The 23924-nt window shown below is 51.4% G+C and overlaps 1 protein-coding gene across 1 annotated transcript in view; it reads right to left on the reverse strand.

Annotated features, from left to right (window-relative positions):
- Positions 1 to 23924, reverse strand: part of XXYLT1 (xyloside xylosyltransferase 1) — a 75825-nt gene that overhangs the window by 11042 nt on the left and 40859 nt on the right. Inside the window, exon 4 of the mRNA XM_026058076.1 lies at positions 22726 to 22858. Coding sequence (XP_025913861.1) covers positions 22726 to 22858 — 133 coding nt within the window. The remainder of the gene's footprint in view (positions 1 to 22725; positions 22859 to 23924) is intronic.

A 23924-nucleotide genomic window follows, 5' to 3' on the forward strand; every position in this document is an offset into this window, starting at 1 on the left:
TTCAGCCTCTCGCACCTGACCATGGAGAGCAGCGTATCTCGGGGTGGCCAGGCTGTTCAGGGCCCCTGGAAAGCTGGCTGAGCACGCTACCAGGAGCCCTTAGCCCTCAGCTGACTCCAGGAACCACATTCCTCTTTTCCCTTCCTCCGTGGCCCCTCAGGCCCAGCTTCCCCAAGTATGTTACGGCACAGAGAGGCTCGAGGCCAGGCAGCAGGTCAGACGCAGAAGCGCTCGTGCCCTCACCCTAACAAGGGAAGCACAGCCCACACTAATGCAGCAGTGGGAGAAGGCATTTTGGTTTGACCCACAAAGAGGTCAAAACTGGAGGGAGGCAGAGAAAATTAAAGCATAAATGCTTCTGAGCTTAAGTGCTTAGTGGGGGCCTGTAAGCCAGCTTGGGAGGATTAAAGGGATGGGGGGCAGCTCCAGCTGGTCTACACCACTTTTCTGCTGATATTGGAGAGTTTTCAGGGGAACTGTAAAAAACATTCTTCTTCTCCCTGCTGTTAATAGAGGGTTGAAATTAAGGCGGGTGCATCCAGCAGGCTGTTCGCACCAGTTCAGGCAGGCTCGCATGGCTCTGGGGAGCTCTCATGAAGCAGGGAGGAGAGACAAGGTCCCAGCTGCCACGTGCATCACAGCCTGGGGACCTGGGCTGAGCAGAGCTCTTTCCTCTCCTCATCCGGGAAAGCAGGACAATATTATCCTTGGTGAATTTTACTCCTTCCAAGGCGGCCAGTGATGTCCTGGCAAGCCACGTGCATGCCTCACACTGCTTTGATTCCTGACTCCGGGCCCCAACGGCATCTTGTGGCAGCAAGATCTGCAGGTTCACTAGGCAGTGTGACAAAATTATTCTTTTTTTACCTCTTTGAACATGCTGCCTTTTGCATTTACTGGTCTATGTTAGCAGGAGACATACCACTGCCTTAAGTGCAGGTGTAATGAGGTACAGTACTGCTAACAGCATAGCTGTTTATCCTGCTCCTTCCTGGCTCATACCAGCATGCTTCAGGGACCAGAGAGAGCTGTTGTGCTCCAGAGGTCCCCTACAGTGAGGGCAGCAATTTGCCTGCTGATACACTCGTTAATTCAGCAGTACGGCTGCATGGTTCAAGTCATTTCCATCACCAGGCATCATTCTGCAAGCACCTGCTTGTCCATTAGCTTCAGCTCTCCTTCCCTGGTCTCATCTCATGAATGAGAATGCCATTAATGCGAATGCAGTCCTCACGCGATGGGTCACAGTGGCCTGCACAGGCCACGATGGCTTGAATTCAAAGGAGAATCATAATCTGAAGTGGATGCTGCCCTTAGGTGGACAGAAGAAATGTATTTTAAACAGAGAGGGAGACATATAGATGCTGATCTGTATATTAGAAATAGAGACCAGAGGCACACAGCAAGGCTGGTGTGCTCAGCCGCTGGTTCTCATTTGCAAGATGCTGGTTTTGCAGTGAGCACAAATATTGTGTGTCCTTGCCAAGTACTCTTTCTCTTCCACGGGGAGCAGCCCACATGTCTAAGAACATCACATGTGGAAGGGTCTGAGGAGATGCAGAAGCCTCTGATTGGAATCAAACATGAAGTGCCTCAAAGCAAGATAGCTACACATACTGAACATTAAACTTTTTAATGGAGCCCAACACAGAAGCATTTTTGCCATTTCACCTGCAACCTGGGCAATGCCATGTGCAAACGTTCAAGCCTASTCTGCCCTTTAAACCTGTTTGTATCTGAGCAGAAAGACGTGCATTTAACTCATCACTGCTTTCTGTAAAGAAATAAGTTCTCCCTTTTGGCTGGATAGACATATAGGAGCTGTGACCATTCCTTGTTGCCAATCTGAGGGTGGCTCTCCCACCTTATCCTCAGTGAGACGTAAGAGTGTGGTCAAGAAACCTCCCTGGGGCCTTCTCCTCTCCTTTGCTAAACGCAGCTTGCAGCCGGCAGCTCCTGTCCCTTTACCAGGACTTAGTTTCACTGACATTATCTCCTGGAAAATGACCGTTTCCCCTTCCTCCACTTCCCCACCACTGAAAAGCAAATGCTGCAGCCAGAATAGGCTCTTCAAAGTTTCTGCTGCAGAAGCACGGCACGGTTGGCCTTCTCCAGCGCAGAGCATGGCCTCCCAGCCAGCGCTGGGCAGGCAGAGCTCTCGAACGGGGCACAGACAGTACCGGCACTCCACTTTCAGGAGCAGAGAGCAAGCTTGGGTAACGAAAGCAAAACTCAGCCATGGGGAAAGGCCCGGGATGTTTGTCCATGTGGGCTAAGGAATGAGTCAAATGCAACTTTAAACATACGCCAGTGTAAGTAAGTGTGGCATGAGCTCCTGATGCAACCGAGACTTGGCCTCCTGCAGGTCTGCTCCAAAGTCCCTTGTGAATCACAGATCTTCCCAACTTCGCCTGCCAGGGCCTTCTCCAGCCAAGTCCCAGCCGCAGGAAGGGCTGACAACAGGTAGGTATTTTAACTACAAGCAGGGGCCCTCAGGGGCTGTGCACAGAGCAGTTGCCGTAGCCATTACTGCCCTCAGACATACGCTTCCCCATCCCTCCAGGGCACCTGCCAGACCTTGGCCAGGCAAGCGCAGGCCTTCTCCTGGAGAAGGAGCTTTTGTAACAAAGTGGCCCTTGTTGCTAACTGCTTATTTCCCATGTGCAAATGTTAAACCCTTTAAGGAGCTGAGGGGGTAGGTTCAGTACCAGCCTGGCCCAGAGCGTCTTAGCCAAAGCTGAGCAGCTTGTGTAACCCAGGAAATCCTGGCTTTGCTTTTCCAGGGAACATGATGCACCCAGGGATGTKCAACAGCCTCATCAACACAGAAAGAAAAATGTCACCAAGGGGCAAAGCAACCCCAATTCCCAGATACGAGCAAGGGACAAAAGAAATACAGTTAGTGCACATGCTGTCATTGCTTTAATGTCTCTCTGATACATCTTGTTTCCTCACGGAGGACAGGGTTTAGGATCAGAGGCCAATCTGGACATGAAGGGTCCTAGCCACCAACGCCTTGCTCTTAACTGGGAACAGCTAAGAGAGGGGCCTGCTGGGGCCAGAGACAACACAGATCCCTGCTTTGGGGTACTGACCCCTCTTGCCTTACTCGAGAGAGGGACAAAAGTGGGGGGATGTCAAAAAAGGCAGACAGATCAAGACTATGGATTTGAAAGGATGCCTGCGGATGCTCCCCACCGCCCCGAGACTGAACTGAACGTGTTGCTTGCTGAGTTGTGTGTGCCGCGGCCGCAGAACTAGTATGTATAGCTGCAATCTCCAAATGGCACCCACCAAGTGCACAGGAAAGCCCTTGCCTCGAGCCACTCAAGGTGCTTCAGGAGGCCATGCCGGGTGGTCAGGCTGTGGTGACACCCCAGGCTCCAAGTCTGAAGCATCCCCAGGCTGACACTGCTCACGGCAAGGCCAGCGACCAGCGGAGGGGGTGGCTCGGAGAGGTCTGGGATGCAGCCGAACTGCAGGCAGCAAGCCTGCTGGGACACAGCTCCACCAACACACACCATGTGCCTCCACACCCCAGGCGCTGGAGCCCAGAGGTCAGTGTCCAAAGGAGTTTGGGAGAAGAGGTCAACAGCAGGAGGACATGACAGCCACACTCAAGCACCAAGCCAGCAGGCAAGGCAGCAGCCAGAAACAGCACATGGCTAGCAAAGAGGTGGCAGGACGTGCCTGCCCCATGCTGGCAGGGCTTGGGTCAAGGCACGTGAGCCCTGCTGCCCCAGAAGACCACAGCTCCGCACCGACACACTTGGCACAACCCTGTCTTCAGCGGGGAGCAAACACGGGCATTTTGGGAAGCAAGGAGCAAAGCGCTCTCCAGTGTTGTGGCTGGTGTGAGGCATGAGAAGGGCAGCACGGGCCAGGAGAACTGCCCAGCCTGGGCTTCCAGCCGCACCCAGCAGCTTCCACTGCACAGGAGTCTGTGTGGCACGGATGCCACCAGCCCAAAGGGGCTGCAAGGCTCAGCCACTGCCCTGCTGATCCAAATCGCTTCTTCCAGCCTACACACACTCTCCCACCTCCAACAAACTCCTGTGGAAAACACTGAGGAGTTAAAGGATTAAGATATTCAATGAGACATCAATAACTCCTTGATAAAGGTCTCATGTAACGCACAAATTATATACGGCGACAGTCTCTACCAGAACACAGTCAACATGCCAAACCTTTAAAAGGCCTGTATTTGTGAGCAGGAAATTGGCTCTTGGTGATTACATTTCTGCATGGACTTAGCAATCCAAAAATGGACACACACTGATGGCTGATTAGTAACAACTTGTAAGTGCAGCTCATTATTCAGTGATTAATAAAACTGAGGGTAGTGTTCTCTTCTACCAAATATGCAAAGCACATGCTGTCCTGCTCGGGGCGGTGCTGGCTAGGAATGTGCCGTCCTCGCTCCTCTCCCCGACCTGGGAATAGCACCCTCGGCCAGCTGCRTCAGAGGGCCTGCGCCCCCGCGCAAGGCCTGCCGGCCCGTGCCCGCTCCTTAGCGCGACCCCACTGTCCCTGCGCTGCTTCTGCCATCTCCCTTGGCCTGTTCGCGCGGTGCTGTTCCAGTATTGCTCCCTGCGGTCAGGAGCTCTGACAGAAGACATTTGGACAGCAGGGCATTTGCCCCAGAGGAGAGGCTTTACAGCCCTGTGTTGTTCAGCAAAGCCTGCCTCCTTGCCGCTGGCACTGCCTAGGTGGTGTGCAGGCAGAGCTGTGGTGTTTGCTGGAGAAGCTGGCATTGCTTCCACCAAAATAGCATGCGGTGCAATTGTGCCAACGCAAGGTAAGGGCTCAGCTCCTGCGCCTCCCGAGCTCTCAGTCTCGCCCAGGAAGGTAAAACCCTTGCTGTGGACACCAAGCTCTGCCAATGCATGCCGCCCCACGAGCACTTGCTGCTGCTGGGTGCCGCAGAGACAAGAGGATCTTCATGCTGAGTTTGGGGGCAGGCCAAGTCCCTACCCCACGGCATGGCAGAGGCCTGGAGAAAACCGCTGGCAGCCTCGGGCCTGCTCTCCTGGAGAGCAGGGAGTGCCTCAACCCAGGGGCAGGATGTGCCGGAGCATTGCTGGAGCCTGAGCGGCCTCCAAATCCCATGCCCAGCCTGGCTGCCGTACCCCAGAGGCGGTCAGCACTGGTGCTGCACATCTGCTCCATGGACAGGCAGAGCCTGCAGCCTTCATGTGTGCAACTCCTCTGAGGCCACAGGATGCCAACACAGAGGAGACCTATGCAAGAGACGTAGGAGCTGCATGATCTCAGGGATGAATCCTCAACAGCCTTCAGGCAGCCTGTTGGGTAAAATCTACCAGCTGCATAGACCCAATTCTCCTTTAAGACTGCACAAGTTGAGCCAGCAAAGCCTTTTCTGAATCAGCCAGCTCCTGCAGAAGCCTGCTGCCTGCGATGCTAGCCTGGCAGGACCATGTCTGGGGGACACACACCAACCTTTGAGAAAGGGGTAAAGCAAGTCCCGCCACACAGCGCTGGCTGGTGGCCCTCCCCGGGAAGGGGGTGATTCAGCAGCACAGAGCCATCACACGGCAGGCAGCAAAGGAGGCTTTAAGGAAGTGGCAGCAGCAGCAGCAACGAAGCTGTCATGGCTCGGGGTGGAGGCTCACCCGTGCTCATGTTCAGCAGCAGCAGCAGCAGGCTGAGGCACCTGCCTGGCCGGGACCTACAGTCGCAGAGATGCAGGTGCTCACAGCAGGCAGTCACAACCCCTTTCTCATCTTTTGTACAATCATGCTACTGCCGAAACACAGGCTCTTCCCTGCAACCTTTTAGTGCTCAGTTAAAAATTAAATCCGCTCACAAGGGGGAAACAATTCACCACTGGATTTAACAGCTGCAGTGCATCAAAGTACAAAAACCTTTCCTTGGGACCCAATATGGATCTTCAAGGCCAGTGACCCTCATCATCTTCAACTTTTGCATCCCACTCCTGTGCTAAAATCACCCTCCTAATAGGCCTGGGACCATAAATCACACTGTCTGGGTTAAATTGGTTTCCTTCCCTTTTTAGACCAAATGCCGTTGGAACAAACGGCAGCACAGCGAGCTCAGCCGCATAAGTCAGACCGTCCGCTCATTTGGCACTGCAGAAGGATGGAGTGCAGCTCATTCACTGGGGCACTCTAAAATACCTCAGGCCTAATTATTTTCAAAATGACAGATTTCTGTAACAATGTGGAGAGGACACTGCTYGGGAGTGCTCTCCTGCCTGCCTAATGACTTGGGACCATTAGCAGCCTCCGTGTCAGGAGGGCTCTCCTGGGCCCACCCTCGCCTGCAAGCGGGATTCACAGGAACAGGGGAGATATTCGCACTTCAGACACTCAGTGGTTGCTGCAGAAAAGGCCTCCATCCCTGCAAGAGGTCCTTACTCCATTGCACAGCTGTCTTTGCTCACATAGCAGGCCACGTCCCGAAGCCTGGCTGCTAAAACAGGCTGCAGAACCTAGTCCCGTACCTCGTTTTCAGCCTTAGCCCAGCAAGGCTGTGCTATAAACCTCGTGTACTGCCTCTCGGCCCCGTCTTGTTCAGCCAGCAAGGGCCCTGGCCGCACTCCCGTGCCAGGAAGGGGCCCTGCCGGTACAGCTCAGCACAGCCTACTGCAAAAATGGGGAGCGAGTGCCCGTGAAYGGCGCTGGGGCAAGCAGGACAGGCTGCTTCTCTTGCTTTTATTTTAGGGCACTGTGGGTAAATGCAGTTCACATGCCACTGTGAGGCTACCCGCGGCAGAGACCGCAAACGCTCCCCCGTCTGTGGCGAGCAATGACAAATCCTACCCTGCGATGCCCTTCTCCCTGCCACTGTGCAGGTGCGGGGGGCAGGCAGGCCCCAGCGCGGGGGGCGAGCATCTTTCAGAGGCACCCCATCACGGGCTCGCACTGAGCTGCCATCTGGAGGGGGTCTAGGGAGGGTGAACATGAGATGTGTCCCAATCAGCCTGCAAGGCACTGTGAAGGCATTAGGAAAGTGCCCATTTTCAATCTCTGCCAGCCCAGGGTGGATCCAGACATGTCCCCAAAAGTCACTGAACCGCTGGCGAAGCGCCAGTCTCGTGAGCTGCCCAGCACTTGCGTTTTCCCTGTGTTTTATCAGAAATCACACCTTCTGCTTAGGCTCCAACTGACACCTCTAAGGATAACATGCCTGATGGCAACTTCAGCCTTGGGGTGCAGCAGGTGAGCACAGGGAGACGGAGCATGAGGCCTCCTCTTGGCCTGCTGAGCTGTGCAGAGCGGGGACGTATCACACGAGGAGCAGGCTGGAGAGCAACCGCAGCAGGTTTCAGCCACACTGTCCAGCTCCCGAAGGAGAGTTGCTGTGTGTGTCCCGCTTGCCCAGCTCTCCCAGCGCCCAGCTGAGGGACGAGGAGTCCCACCAGCCAGCTCTGCCCAGGGACAGGGCGCAGGACCGGAGCTCAGGAGTGCCATTGTGGAGGTCACCAACAAGAAGAGCTGTCACGGAGCTTCAGAGAGCAGACGCATGTTCAGAGAATCTCTGAAATGGTGCTGCCATGGCAGGATTGCCTGGAGCTTCGCCTTTAAGAGCTGACCCCACCACTGCACCGCTTCAGAAAACATCCCAACTATGCAGCAAAGCCTCTCTATTTCCTGCTGTTTGTTTGTTTGTTCCTCCATCAAAGGGTTTCAGCTCTTGGAAATTCCTTCTCCACCAACTGCTGTTGAGGAGCCTTTGGTGTGAGCAGCGGTCAGCTGCCCTTTGGCACTGGGTCCTGGCAGCCAGAGCATCCCCATCTGCTCCATGAGGCTGGGCTGCTCTTGTGTCATCTCTGGATGCTGAGCCCTGGCAGCCACTTTCCAAAGCAGATTCAGAAGCCAATCTTGGCTGGTTTGAGACCTCTGTTAGCATCTGCGGTCCAGACTCTGCTCCCCGTAACACTGCAAAACCTTCCCTGGGGTACAAGGAGTCACAAACACCCACACCACACAAGTCTGCTCTGCTACTCATACTTCTCCATCAGGGAAGGTAATGAGCAACCCTCCTGCTCCCAGCAAACATTAAAGAAGCTGCAATTGTCCAAGTCACCTTGGAAGCACCAAACAACACCCTGCTCCTTGCAAGGTCCATAGCACAGGATTTAGCCAGTCTGAGCAAGCTGAGAGCCCAAGACTCGAGACTTGCCACAGCTCATGAACAACTGCTTTCTCAGCAGGCCCAATCTTGGCCCAGTAACTGCGTTGTGACCTCCCAGCATGCAAAACTGCCCAGTGCTGACTTCATACACCCCCACAACCAAAAAGCAACCACTGATGCAGCACTAGGCACTGCCAGAACCCAGTGCCAGCAGCAGTCGAGCAAATGCCCAGCCGGATCTAATTGCCCTCTAATGACACACTGAGTGCACAGGAGCTGATGATCCAGCAATGCAGACAAATATTCAAGAAACCCCACGCAGCGCACAGCAGAGCCTGATGCAACACAGCACAGGCAGTCCCAGAGGGACAAGGACCACACTGCTGAGGGGAAACAGCCTCCTCCTGCGTGGCTCTGCCTAGATTGCCTCCCGAGCCTCACCCTCCGACAAGGTCACTAGTTTGTTGGTATTCTTATAGCTGTTTCCTACAGCTAGGCAAAAATAAGCCCCACCAGGCATCACAGCATGTCCCTGCTGGCTGGCTTTGCCACAGCCACACAGCCTTGCTCTGCCAGCTCAGGCTCTCGCTGCCTCCCCACTTACCCGCTGGATGACACATTTCTGCTGTCGAGAAGGCACAGTGCTCTGCAGTTCGCAGGGGCAGCACTAACAGCAACTCGTATTCCAGAAAAGGCCAGGAGGGTAACGGGGAAATGAATCAGCCATCGAAACAAGCAGCGTATTTCCCAGAATCAGGAAGCAGACCCAGAAACGGTTAGAAACAGCTCTGCTAAAAGGACTTTGCACAACGCAGACGAGGTGATGTGCCTGGTGGGACCAGCCTGCACATCCAGAGGGCTCCCTGCCACCTCCTCGCCAGGCAGGAGGCCACCTTCCTGCTCCAGCTGCCGGAGAGGACAGTTGGGACAGCCCGAATGGCTGAGTCACTGGAAAACTGCAGGGTCCCCAAAAGGTCACCTGCATTGGTTTTGCCAAGTGCCAGCCTGAAGCGTCAGAGGGGAAAAGGCCAAAGAGACTCCTAGTGCAAACCTTGCACAAAGCTGATGTTCCTCGGGGTTGAGAAACTCCTGTTGGCAGTGTGGTGCCATGGGAAAAGCCGATGTAAATCCACCAAGGCGAAATGGGATGCAATTCTCCAAATGTCAAACAAGCAGCACTTTTCTGGCCTGCAGAGAAATATCAACTTCATACAGAAAATCTGGATTTGCCCCTTTTTCAAGACCATGAATCTGACTGAAGTGCTTTGGGCTCATGGGCAAAGGGCATAGGATAGGCACAGAGGCCCGAGAAGCAGAAGTGGGAGCTGCCAGCGGGGAGAGAACGACAGCTGGGGAACATGTGTCTTTGCCGAATGATGACAGTGATGTCCCACAGGGAGACATGGGGAAAAGGGCCGGAAAGCTGAAAGAGCCTGGAGCTGCAGGGAAACTCCAGGGAAAACCTCACAGACCTACCACAAGACAAGGGTTATAGGAGATGCTCTCAGCAGTTGGTTGCCTGCTGCATCCAAGCTGCACCATGGCACACCACAACAGCTCTTCAGCTATGTTGCAAAGCTCCCTCCGAGCACGGTCACCCTGTGAATTTATGACATGCAAACTGTGCAGTAATCTCGTCACTAGAAAGAGCCTTTCTTGAAAGTCCTGTCACAGGCAAAACAGCTCAGGAAGCTCCCAGATCTGGACACTTTGTCACCAGCAAGCAAGAGCTGTTTCCACCCCGCTGCTGAGATAAGGCACATGTAACTACCGCTCTCTCACCAGTCATAATCTGGGTGACGGCTGGCTTCCAGCCACATCCCTTTGGGCTGTCATCCATGCAGGCTGCTCCTGTACCGCTGCACAGCGCGGGGCTGGTTTGTGCTCAGGCAAGTGTGGCAGGCACTCGACTTGGGTGCTATGATCACCAACAAAAAACCACAGCAAAACCTTGCAGGACCTTGCAAAGGAGGACAACCACCCCATGAATGCTCTTTGCAGGACAGCATCTTAGTCCTTAGATGGAAAGCTTGAACCCCGTCTTGGAGAATCCGACTGCCTTATGCAAACATGCACAAGTATCTTGATTGTTGAAAAAAATCATGTTTGTAATGCCCAAAATCTCAAAAGGGACAGTAATAGTATTAATATTATTAACAGTATTAATCAGTACACATGTGTGGGTATTAGATCTTGTCAAACTTATTCATTGTTTTTAAAAGATATTCTAAATTTGGTTGGTAACAGGAATGTAAGCGCAACAGGTCCTATATATTAGTGATGTACATGGACGTAGACAATGAAATAGCTTTATCTTCCAGGATAATTTTTTGTCAAAAAGTAATGCTAACTTACTGAAATTGATTCTGCTGCCAATTCCTAAAGGTTCAGCTTGTTCTGTAATTTTGGCTTTTTCTCGGTAGCAATTGCCAAAGATTCCTTAGAATCACCTTCCCCCTCACATGAAGCAGGAGCACTCACTGCAAATCAATTCAAAGGCTCAAAAGGACTTATAACCTGGAGCGCAAAGGGGTTGCACTCAGCTCCGGCTTGCCAGGACAGTGCGCAGGCTGCCGCGAAACATCACTGCTCAGGGCAGCAGCAGCAGCATCACCACGCCTGGTGGGACACGGCAGAGGCCAATTCTCCCGCAGAGAGTCTTGAGAAAGACAGAACCTGTCATGGCAGGCAGCTTCCTGCTCTTCCAGGATAAAAGCACTTGGAAAAGAACAAAGCAGTCAGATCAGGGCAACCTGCCTGTGTAAGGACCCCGTAAAAACAGAGGAGACACTGGGTAGGAGGACAGGTCCTCTGTGGATGGTTATCTCTACCTTCAGAGCTTGATCCCAGACAAACAGTGCACCTGCACTCTGCTAAAACTTCTCTGCCGCTTCTCTCTAGTTTTACTCAGTGGCTGTTTTCAGGCAACTGTCACAAAATGTGTAAATCTTAAAAACACCACCATTGCCTTAACTGAGACCCAGGGAATTCAGCAGCTCCACCTTGCTGGCAGCTCTCTCAATTTTTTTTTTTCTTCATCTAGAGAGAAGGTACAGGATGTACTGCGTCAGCCCAGATGTGCTAACAGCCCAGTCTGGCTGAGGATTCAGCAATAGTCTGCTCTGTGCCCAAACTAATTCTTTTCCTCTTTTAAATGTCTCACAAACTGACTTAATACAGTTGTCACTGAGCTTCCAGTAACCATTAAACACTCAAAGTGACAGGCCTCAAGGTAAGAAGGTTGTACAAACTTGCTTCTAATCATTAATGGACTGTTGAGAAGTATCCTACCAGCTCTCATGGCTTCTGTCTGAGTCCTGGTCAGGTTTCTGGCTTATTGCAGGAGCCCTAAACCTGGCTCTTCCTCCTCAGCAATGTGTCAAAATGTCCAAGTTTCAGCAGGTCAACACAGATTTAATGGGCTCCAAATAAAAAGAGGAGACACCCGCAAACTACTTTGCAGAGCAGGAGCGCTGGTAGCAGTGACAGATCTGCCTCACCCCAGGGGCAGCAGGGCTGGGGAGGAAGGGGGGCTGCAGCCCGAGCCCTGGTACAGGCGAGCACAGGCAGAAGAGCACAAACAAAACCTGTATCAGTCAGTACACAACACACCTACCCCATCTCCTAGACAATCACCGCTTAAAACAAAGCTTCTATTCCTTTCCCTTTCTGTGAGAAAATGTCCTATTCAAGCTCTTCCTAGATTTCCTTTTAGGCAGAAGCAAAGACCAACGGCCTTGCAGCCATAAAAGGATCCAAGTGTCTGTCCTTTGTAGTCTGTAGCTACATCCCTTTGATGTATTCCTTCCTATTCCTTCTATTCCTTCCTGCAAGACAAACTTTTACAATTTCCAGCACTGTGGATTTCCAAGATGCCTCAGGCTTTAATTAGTTTCTTCTCATCAGGTACAGCAGTAACAATCTCACCTGACAGCAGAAATGAAGAGAGCAGCTGCCTGCCCAGCCCCAACTAYGCCCCAGAACTGGAGGAGAACTGAGACCACTGGTGGGGTCCACCACCACGGGCAGCCTGCAGGTACCAGTCRGGCAGCTCTGCTGGGGCACCTGACCATGCGAGCTCAAGCATGGGAGCAAAAGCACCTCTGCGAGGACCTGCGGGTTAGAGTGTGCAGAGCATTTAGCTTCTAACCCCACAGCTCAGAGCAGAGCCGGAGGCTGAGAGCCCCCAAGGAGCCAGCTGCAACCCCACGTCACTGCGCACCCCAGGGCTCCTCGGCCCATGCTACTTACATGCAGAGAAGATCTACCAGCTCTCTTTGCCAGCAGGACGCTCCTCTCTGATGAGACCACCAAAGTGAGAGATGTGTGGGGCAACACTCATGGGTCCCAAGCAGTGCTGGTGCAGGCTGCCAGGCTGCACAGCCCAGGATCCCAGCCCTCCCGCTGCCTTCCCCACCAGCCTCTCCAACAGGCTCTTTGCTGCAGCCTGGCCAGGCTGTGCAGGCAGCAGTACCAGCTTCTCCTGGAAAGAGCCTCTGAACAGGATCAGATGCTTCTATAGAGGCTTCAGGAGGCACTGCCTCTGCTATCCCACAGGAAACCCTGCTGTCTGCACCAAGTGCATGAACAATACAGGCTGATACGGTCAGACTCACCAGTCAAGACTAACACAGCACACACTAGAGTCCAGAAGAAGTGAGTTACTCTGGCACACATCCTGCCTCAGGCACAACACACTTGTAGCCAGATCTCAGAGCTTCCTTACACTGTCCTTTGCAAACCACCAGCACAACCAGCAAACTTCACTCCTAGGCAAGGAGAGGGCTATAGGGTCGGCTTCCAGGTCCCTCTCCTGTAATCCCCCCCATGGCACACCGTGCTCTATACAGCAGTGCAGCACTCCATCCAGCCCTGGGATGTCCTCCCCAGCTGAGGAAGATGGTGCGCTTCCCCCAAGGCTCCACTGAAGGACACCTCTGCTCCTCCCAGTGCCAACAGCAGCATGGCAATGTCAGCAACAACCCAGAAACCATGTCTCTGCTGGATGAAGCAAGGAGGCTGGGATAGCTGTAGGGATGGGAGAGGGGAGCGTGGTTCAGCACATTAATCTGATGTCAGTCTGCGGCTGCTGAGAGCAGCTGGGTAATCAATGCCACCACTCTGCCCAGCCTCACACACCAGCAGTGTGACCAGAGGGATCTTTTACCAGGAAAGCCATAAAGAATCAGGTTTAAGCTCTGCCTTCTGTAATCAGAGAGTTTTCAGAACATTTTGGGGAGTGCTGYAATGTTTTCCCATTCCATCCATCTGTGGCTCTCAGCTATGGGGCTGCTTTGAAACTGGGAGGTTTCTCGCTTTGGTTCCTGCTAGTGCTCAGCTGCGATGCCTGGAGACAAGCACTCCCCAGAGGAGAGCTGGCAAAAATGCCCTCAGGGCAGGCTTAGGCAGCAGGTTCTTCATGTGGATGTCCTCTCCGTGTCTTGATGGAGACCCATGATGTGCCAGTATTCACGCGAAGTGCACCCAGCCCTAGCCTCATGTCGAGTGGCAGCAGGCTGATCCACAACAAGCCATGGCTTACCTTGGTCCCATTCAATCCCACCCAGGCAGCACAGCAGCTTTGCTCTTGTCACTGGAGCTCAGAAGGGAACATGGTCCCTTCTGGCCCTCAGACTGGCTGTGGTGGTCATGTGCTTCCTTGCATGGAAAGCTTTTTGGATTTGGAAATCAGAATTGCTCCCACTGAAGCATGAATACCTGGCCTTGGCTTTGATCCTGGGCAGTGAGTCCTGCTGCTCCTAGACCAAGTAGTACCAGGAATACCAGCCTTGTCCTGTCCACACAGTGCCTCACAACACCTGAAGAGAGATGTCCTTTTGGTTACCCCCGAGTACGTCTTCCTTCTTCCACAGTGCAGTCACAGTTATGTCAAGCTGTCCATGGAGATCCTGGCACCGACAGACAGTTAAAGCTCCTTGGGGGTCTAATGCGCCCTGCTAAGCTGCTTCCCAGACCAAACCTACATCCAGTGCACTCCCTGGAGACAGTGAGTTTACCTGGCTGTCTGATAACCTGCTTTGAATCTGCATCTGAGATATTTGCCTGCATGTTTCTTAGCTGGGTTGCCGACTCCAGAGCACAGGAGGATCTGGATTTCTGAATTTGTTCAGGATCTGGCACAGAAGTCATGATGCAACATAAATATTTATTAAGAGCATCATCACCAGCCCTTTGTAGTCTGGTGAACAGGACACTGGCAGCATTTTTGACTAGCTGAAATGCTACAGGAAAGTCACTGAAGGGGACAAAAGGATTTTTAAATAAGATTATGACTTTGCAGAGGCACTTCTTTGCATGGAAAGCTTTTTGGATCCGACAAACTTCAGATGCAGATTTTAATCTTTCCATCAGAATTGCTCCCATTGAAGCATGAGTACCTGGCCTTGGCCTTGATCCTGTGCAGGCAGACAGATGAGCAGACATATGTCAGCACTGTGAAGAAGCTCTGTCTGCAGGCCAGCATGAACACTTCATCCTGGCAAGAGGCACTCTGTGAGGGAGCAAAGGCTTGCAACATGAGGTGGCAGTGCTGCCACAGAAAGCCCACAAGCACGTAAGAGCCTAGGGCACAACCCTGGGTGTCCCCAACTCTCTCAGAAGTGGAGGGAAATGGAAGGTGCTCAGCCCCTTGCAGGATGAACCTCTGCCTGTGGCCTGTTCCACCAAAATGTTGACAATCCCGTATCACCCATAACATGTATCACCATAACACGTACCACTGTAATATGTTTGACCCATGGACTGAACACCAGTTTGTCTGCTGCAGCTAGAAGAACACCAAACATGACGCAAACAGTTTGGGATCTTAGTCTGATGTCCACACGAGATGTGGACTCCCGCAACCTCTCCCTCAGTACCCAGGATCACTGCATCTTGGCCTCTGCCAGCCGGTCCACAGCCAAACACTGTCTGTGAGGGCAAGGCTGAAGGATGATCGACACGCAGCTTCAACACATCACCAGTCGTGGGCTTTTAGCCCAATTGTGGGAGCTACCACTATACACAGGCCACTCAAACCGATCCTAACAGACCTCAAGAAACAGGCCAGCCCAAGACTGTGCAACAATTAAACCCCAGCATTTGTGTTGCGAGAGGGTCAGGAGACCTTTTTACTCACAGAAATACATTCATCCAAGACAAACAGCACCCGGGCATTGTTTCAGCATGAGTCAATGAATGGAAACACTCCAGTGCCATCCTGTTTTGCTGTCTGGAGGTTTCCCTCTACCTTCAGGATGTGCAAGCAGGCTCTGGGACATTTCCTATTTGCTGTTCTTTTACTATTCCATTTCCTGAAAGCATTTGTACCCAGTGCTGTTCAGCGCACCAGCCCAGAAGCCAAGCATTATCCAGTCCCAGCCTGCGCCTGAAAAGTATAGCCTACAAAAAGACAGTAAATAGGCAGCTGATGGGACAGAACCGGGAACTGGGAACAGAAACAACCCAGAAAATGGCGTATCATTTACAAAATACGCCTGTGTGCACACATACACTTCCTCTGACAGGCCACATAGCTAATGAGCATCAAGACTGAGCATCTAACACAGGGAACTGGGTTGATCTAGACCCATCATCCCCATCACTGTGGAGACAAGGGAAAAAGGCACATAGACCTTTCATAGGTAGTGACCGGCCTGCCTTGCCCACTGAGGATGCCAGTCCAGTGCTCTGTAAGCAAGAAGGCCCAGGAAAGCTCTAAGCTCCTTCCTGACTCGCTCTGTGCTTTGCCCCACATTGGCCAGCCTGTTTTTAAGGCCTCTGTGTTAAATGTGCTCCAGTACAGCCTTGGTTCACAGCCAAGCAAGACTGCTAGCAAGAGCGCACCTCCTCTTCTGTAGAGAGTAAAAACATCAGGGCACAACCCTGGTCACAATTTACTGCTTGGGAAACACCTCCTGATTCGTTTTTGGGAGCAGATTCCAGGACGCTGGCATCCCTTAAAACTGCAAATCTGACCATATCATACTGCTGGTCCTGCTGGAAACTTTTTCATCCCAGTGAAGATGCCAACACTGGGAAAAAATTCCCCTGGGCAGAGCTGGTATCGGAAGGAATTGCGCAAAGTGGGAAGGAAAACACAAGTGGCAATCGGGAGACCCTACAAGCCACCCCGCAGCCCACCAGTGCGCCACAAACCTGTAACACTCCTCCACTCCCACAATCACTTTTTCCAGTTGAGGCTTCAAACTTGTGTATGTGGTGAAACACATGGCTGGAGCTGGCACCTCTCCTTCACACATAAAACACATTTTTATGTTGCTTAGGGTACAAAAATAGCAAAGATTTTTACAAATACATTCACACTTTGTCAGCTTGTGTTTTTGTCTTGAAACCCTTTTAAAAAAGAGGTGCAAGTCTAACAACACGGAAGGTTCTGCAGGAGGGAGAAGCTGCGCTCTCACAAGGCTCCTTCCACACTGGGTGATTTGATGACAAGAAACACTAGGCATTTGCTTTTAAATAAAGATAAAAACAGCACAACAAAAAAAACACAACATAGCCCAAACTGACCCAGAAAGTCAAAACTGCAATAACAAAAAGTTCAACCAAGAAACGCAGCATGTAAGGACTGTTATTACTAGGCTTGTTTGTACCCACCACCTGCAGCAGGAGGTTGGGGAGGACGGGTTCAGTTCAGGTCACAGATATTCACTGGACAACAGCGTTCAGCCCTGCGATCCCATGCCTTGTCCCTTGGCAGGCTGCAGATCTCTTCCTTTAACTGAACACCCCAAAGCTTATTTCAGTAACCTCCAGGCATGCCCTGCTCCACAAACCACATCCAGAGAGTTGACCACCATCTCCACTCTCTAGCTGTGCACAGAAGTAATGAAAAGCTGATCCCTTCAGAGACAGAAGCATGGAGCCAGTCCACCTTGGACTAATTCAGGCAACCAAACATTTAATTTATCCTGCTCACTTAACTCTTGCAGGCTGCACTGCTAACAAAAGGGATCTGCCTTGCTGGGCAACACTGATTTAACCTCACAATCGGACCCAGCCATGCCACTGGGCTTAGCAGTAGCCATTCCCTGTATTTTACTTTAAGCTCTAACAATTGGACATGATTAAGTGGGGCTGGATTTACCATTCTGGGCACTGAAATCCTGCCAGGACACCCAAAGCGGATACAACAGCACTTCATGCTCTGAACACAGTGTCACCCTACAGAGAAGAAAAGTCAGCATCTGTGTTCCTTTGATCCTAGCTCACCCTGCCAAGACCACGAATCAGGAGGAGAGAATGACGCTTTTGCCACAGCCACAGAGATGTCTCTTTCCAGCCCAGGAACAGTGGTGATTTCTGCAGTATGCACAACTAGAAATGCTCTCGTGAGCATGCTCGCATTTGGCTCAGGCTTCTAGGAAGTAATCAGTGGTGATTAATGACAGCATGGGACACAGCAGCTGAGCTAAGCTCTCAGACTAGAGACACCAGGACGAGACTCACATTCTAAAAACAGTGCTATATGATTTGCTCTAAAGCCACAGCTCTAAAAGGAGAGATGCCATGCAAACCTGAGCGCCATTTACAAATTACATAAAAAACAAAGTCATATTTGTGAGCAAACTTGTTATCACTGAAATATCATTGAAACCTTGATGGAGGGTGAAGAAAAAGACATGATCTGGCAAGTTTTGTCCTCCTCCATTGACAATTTATGTTTCTGTATGTGTAACTATAAAGAAAAGCGGAAATTCCAAAATCCTCTTCTCTGGGAAGTATGATTCATTATCCCTAGTCCTGCCTGGGATGTGACACTGCTGGAGGTCAGCCACATGTCACTGCCGCGACTGGCAGGGCTAACTTCCTTCCCAGGACAGCAGTGGGCTGACCACGTAGGCAGGCCTGCTCAGTCTAGATTAAGGATCAGCTCTACCAGGGTTTTCAGGGCACTGCCAGCCAAGCGAAGCAGAGCACAGCCTGGTCAAAACACAGAGCAAAGATGTGTGGGGCATGGGGATGAGGTGCTGCTGCACATCAAGACCAGTAGGGACCATGGACACACTGCGGCCAGGGCAGGACATAGGTGCTGTTGGAGCATTGGCCATGCACCTTTGCCACCTCAGACTACACTGCAGACACCTCTGTGCTCTGCTCTGGTAACCGCTAACAGCTTCGCATGCAAAGGCTGGCTGCGCTGAACCAAGAGCCCTCAGGTTCTGAGGCGGCATTCATGATTTCAAGGTCACTACTGAAATAGCAGTGCTAAAAATCAGGGATGGTGAAGCCATGGCACACTTACAAAGCAGTGAAAGCCTCACTCTGAAAGGGCAGTCTCCCAGAGGGCCTGACAATAAGCTGCGACAAACTCACCCACCCAAACTCTTCTCTGGGTCCTACCCTACAAACAGACCCAATGCAAAAAGTCTCTGGAGGGGTACAAGGAACTGATTCTCCATGGCTGCAGCCAGAGCCAAAATATAACCAATACCATGCTGACCCAGAGAGGATAAACAGGAAGATGCATACTTGCTCAAATTTCAAGAAAGACATGTTGTCTAGGATCTAGCAACTCATCTTGGTGGTCTAGACAGGTTATTTCTGGCCTGTACCTAGGCACCAGGAACAAATATCCACAGGAGGCAGCTGGAGAACAGCTGATGCAGGATGGGACAWGCCTTCAGAGCGCCACCTCCGCTCACCCACAGCGGGGAGCAGGGGGCACCTTCCTCACGTAGCCACACCTGCATGGAAGGCACTACCAACACTTCCCCGCGCTTGCTCTCTTGGCTAGGCACAGAGCTAGAACTAGCCAGCATTGATTTCCCTGCTGTGTTAGTGGTGCCCATACACACTGATGACCTGGTCTCCCAGAGTTGCTGCCTTCTGCAGGTAGCACAGAACTGTGTCCCTTGCGTGCCTGTCACAGTCCTGTTCCCCAGGCGTGTGGGACGCCTGCCCTTCCCTGTAAGGACCTGTGTGAATAGCTGCGCTGGGTCCCGGCCTCACCCCACTCCCCACAGGTCAGCCTGGAGCTGATCACCCTCCCTGCTCTCTGGCTCTTCATTCCTGGCTTCTAGTCAGCTCTGCAGGCTGCAGACAACCCTCTGGAGAGCTGCCTGTACAGCTGCTTTTCTATCAACGCTCTGCTGGAGAACTCCCCTCGGTGACCACCATTTGGGCACCCTCAGCAGGAACGGGCGCTCCCCGTCTCTGCAGGCAGACAGCCCTACAGCAGGCCTATGCTGCCCTCACGGTGCTCTGCTAAATCACATTTGCTCCACGCTCAGCCTTTGCCCAAGAATACTGCTGGACTGGGGCTCCAGCATGCACCAACCTGCGGCACCAGTCAGCACTGCACTTGCACTGACTGGGTATGTATGAGGAGGTTCAGTTATCGATCCCATTACTGAAGCTTCCAGTAGGAAAAGAAAAGACATATAGAGTTATTAAGCTTTTTTAATCTTTCCCTGAGAACATTTCCACCAGGATTAGCGAATCTAGCCAAGCTATTTCTGATGCTCAAACTCAGCTCAGCTGAGAACTCCTTAAGGCATCCTGAGTTGGTGATCTGACTCACCAATAATTAAAACAAAAACTGAGGTCCATCCTTTAAACAAGACAGGATAAATTAAATTAATTTCTGTAAGTACTGATCTGGAAATATCTGATCCCACTCAACACAGCACCTGCTCAAATATGAACCTACTCCCAGTCCCACTGGCCAAGGGGTTAGAACCTCTTGTGATGTCTGGACTCTACATTCACCCACTCCTCTAATTTAGTCCAACTGTGTTGCACAGAGGCATGTGGCACATGGGGAACAAAAAGGGGGACAGAAAATAGGGTTAATGAGAACCCCCTTTGCAGACCAGTGGTGCACTGGGACTGTTACTATCATCATCACGCAGGGCAGAAAGCTGTGGCTGACTTTTATTGGAGACACGTGTGCTGCTGCTGAATGCAGAGCTGAGTTATGGATTCCCAGCAGAACAGCACACATGCGTGCAGTCAGACAGCCCCCACCTCCTGTCACCCACGTGCCTGCCCCAGCCGCAGGGACACCCACCTCCTGCACCTTGTGGCTGGCCTGGTACCTGACCTGCAGCCTTTGCTCTGCAAGAGGGAAATGGCCTTCCCCCATCCTTGCAGAACCTAGAAGTGGTGCCAAAGCCATGCACCACCCAGCTTCATCACCAGGAACCCCCCAACCTGTGACTCCAGGCTACTGAGACTGCTGTTGTCAGGAACTGACACAACTCACATCCAAACCAAAGGAGATGGTGGATTTTCCCAAACGGCACCACCAGCTTGGCAAAGCTCCAGAGCAGTAACATGAAACAAGCTTTGTTTTCATTACCAAAGAGTGCATTAAAACAATGTTTGGGAGTGAAGCTATTTGGCTGTTGCAGCTACAGACCAAGTGGTGCCCCACTTCTGGAGAAGAACTGGGGAAACAACTTCTTCTCACTGACCACCTCTGTTTTTCCTTTGGGCACGAGAGCCCCAGACACAGCTCAGCCTAGTGACATTACCCAGGCTGAAGTCATTGCTAACCCAATACAGCATGCCAAACACTCACCCAGTCCCAGCTGCCCTTGTTGCTAAGCAGGAACACAGTGGCTCTGCTACGCTCTATTTCATCTTGTCCCTGACCCACAGCCCAGGAGGCCAGCGAGACCTTTTTCACAGTCAGGACTATGCTTCCTGAGTGTAAAGCTCTGGCTGTCAGGCTTGGTCAGCCTATATCACTTTATTTTGTAGGGCTCCACATGAACAAGTGCACACCTTGTAACGACTGGTGCAGCAATTACACAGAGATGTCCTTGGGCTGCCTCCTTTGGACCCAGCTTAGCCCTGAGGAACCTGGAGCTGCTCCTCCCTGAAGCCCACTGGTGGCCTGCGAGTGGGAAGAGCTTGGCAAGCCCTCACTGTGCGGCTCCCATCGCTAGCTGCCACCACAGTCAGTGCTAGCAGATGGACCAAGGGTTCAAAGAGCAAGTTACAGTGGAGATATTTCATCTCCTCCACTGTTTGGCCAAATCAGAGCTGGAGCCCCCTTCACAGCTACCTGTAACTCTGAGATTGGTCCCGTGGCAGAACTTTATAGGAGAAATAAGGACCTACATGGGTCCATGCAGGATATCAGTGGTACCAGAAGCCATAAGAGAGACCCTTTACCTCTCACTGACTCTGCTGAATGTCTTTGTCCATGAACAGAAAATTTCCCTCCAGACTGCCCAGCTGGCATTTTCTCTAGTGCACGTTTCACACCAGACATAGAAAGCACTAAATAAACCCTTAAGCACAGCTGGAACAAATCCACTGTGAGCACGTTCAAAAATGTCAGTCAGCCCTGCTTCTGCCAGACAGTTATAGCACTGCTCATGAATGACAGAGCAGCACTTTGCAGCTTCAGAGCACTAGGAACTCTGGAAATAACTCTGCCAGATTTGGCTGCTGCTTCTAAGAGGCTGAGGCTCTTCTCTGCAAGTGATGAAGTCTCAAAGCCTCCATCAGCTTTGGGAGAGATCAGAACATCTGCACAGCAGATCATGGGACTATCTGCATGCTTGCAAGCCCAGTTCATCAAGAGTTTTACCCATTTAGACTGCTCTGTATGAATACCTCTTCAGCAAAGGGCTCACTGCAACTGAAAACAGCATCCACTCATTAGTAACCTGCTGACACAAGCAGGGAGTCAAATACTGAAGGACCTACAGCAGCACCACCCCATCTGTGTGAGGGGACACCCTAGGTGCATAGTCCATGCTTCTGCAGGATGCCTCCACGGATCCAGAACCTTATTATCACCCAAACTCAACATGTACTCTCTGCCTAATGGAAATGGAGAAACCACCAAATGCCACCAACAAAAGAGCATCTTTCTTTCAATCGTGGCATTCCCCAAAAGATCTTGCATTAGCACAGGATGTGGTTCAAACTCCCTGCAAATAAGCTAATGGCTGGAGAAGGCAGACTGTGATCTGCTTAAATCTCTTGACAGTGGGATTCCCCAATGCTGGGTCAGTTCTTCTGTGGAAAACTTGGAGGAAAGCAAAACAAAGAGAAAAGCTAAATAGCAGGATGTAAGGCAACTGCACTGCTCAGAGCTACTCCTCAGGCTGCAACCACCGCCTGTCTGCACTTTGATCTTTGTCAGTCTAACAGAATGCACACGCACATCTGAAATGCACTGATCCCAGGTCCACCTGGAATAAGGAAATATTGCTACCTGTTGGACAGAGCAGCAATATTCATGGCCCAAAACTCTGAACCTTGATGTACAAAGCAACACTCCAAAATTCACTTAAAGCATGTAAAACAGAAATGGCTGGGGAAACACTTCTCTAACAGGTATTCTGTGAGCCTAAATATAGATCTAGGCACTGATTATCAGGAATTCAGTTCTGAAAGCCTTGACATGATGTGTGAAATCAAGGAAATGACAGTGATACTGTACACTTTGTTCATATTTGCCTAGGAGTCTCCAATTAAATTCCTCTGCTGGGATTAAAACGGGGAGACTCTTTCTCTGTGGATTTTGTTCCAAAGACCGAATTGAGTTGAACAGAAAATATAAAAGCCAGCTACTGCCCATCCTCTTTTCCCCATGCTCCTGCCCTGGGCATGCTGCTGTACCTGTATACTGGTTGCATTTCCCTGGCAATCCCAATGACAGCTCCTTCCTGGAAGTTGTCGAACTCCTCAAACAGGTCTCGGATGTTGGTCTTGTATTTCAGGTCCAAGTCTACCTGGATGATTCGTGTTATTTCTGAAAGCACAAAGAGGAAAAATCAGCTACAAAAGAAAAAAACTTAACTCAGTGAATACCAACAGAGATGTGATGGCTTACACCCAGCGAGGATTTGGCCCAACCAGCCCAGTGGGCAAGATTCTGAGCCAATCTAGGGCAAAAACATTCCTGTTGCAACCCCTATATAAAGCTACCAACCATCAGCCATCATGACAGCATTTACCACTCTACATTTTAGACATGATTTATATAAGAAACCATTTCTGGTGACCTTTTGCTTCTATCAAACCCCTTCACCAGTTGGAAGACTGGCTTTCTATACCACTGAAAAAAGCATGAAATACTCCAGCTCAGCTCCACAACAGGTATTTTTTCCCCTTCTGCAGAAAGAGCCATACAAAATCCCACATTCATCTTCTGCTATGCACTTCTCGGAAAAGCTACTTACTCAACAAGCATTTCCCAGCTCCAGCCCATGCTACCATCCCTGGCTCTAAGTATCAAACAGAGTAATTCCCATCGCGGACAACAACAGTAATTCAGTAAGCCACAYTACACCCTCAATAACACCTGCACAAGCTCATTAGCTCCCAGTGACCTGACGCAGGCTTCCCCAAGGGCAGAGATTACAGCACTGTGCATGCACAAAACTGCTGACGGTCTAGAGCAGCCTGAAAACTTTATTATTACTGACAATATTCTGTTGGAGAAAAGCAGGGTCGTGAAGACATGGAAGCATCTTCCACTTGCAGTGAGAAACTCAGAGTGCGAACAGGCTTCAGGATGGCATTTTTAAGGCCAGCCCTGTGCTCATGAGCAGGCTCAGGACCATTGCACAGCATGCTCCTCCAGAAATAACACTCATATCCTGTGCTTGGGCAGTGCCTCTAGCAACGCACGCTGTGAACCCGTCAGACCAGCGGAGTGACATCACTGCTGGTAAGGGAACCGAGCCGCCAGCTGGGCAGCGGTCAGTCCCTCTGTTCAGCTACAAAATGAGGCAAGACACGCATCTTCCTCTCTGTCTTGGGAGTCAGGAAGAAGCACGACTCCATGGCCTTTCCGGCCCTTGCTCCCTCTGCCA

The sequence above is a fragment of the Apteryx rowi genome, unplaced genomic scaffold (genome assembly GCF_003343035.1).
Source record: "Apteryx rowi isolate R43461 unplaced genomic scaffold, aptRow1 scaffold_142, whole genome shotgun sequence".
NCBI classification, from domain to species: domain Eukaryota; kingdom Metazoa; phylum Chordata; class Aves; order Apterygiformes; family Apterygidae; genus Apteryx; species Apteryx rowi.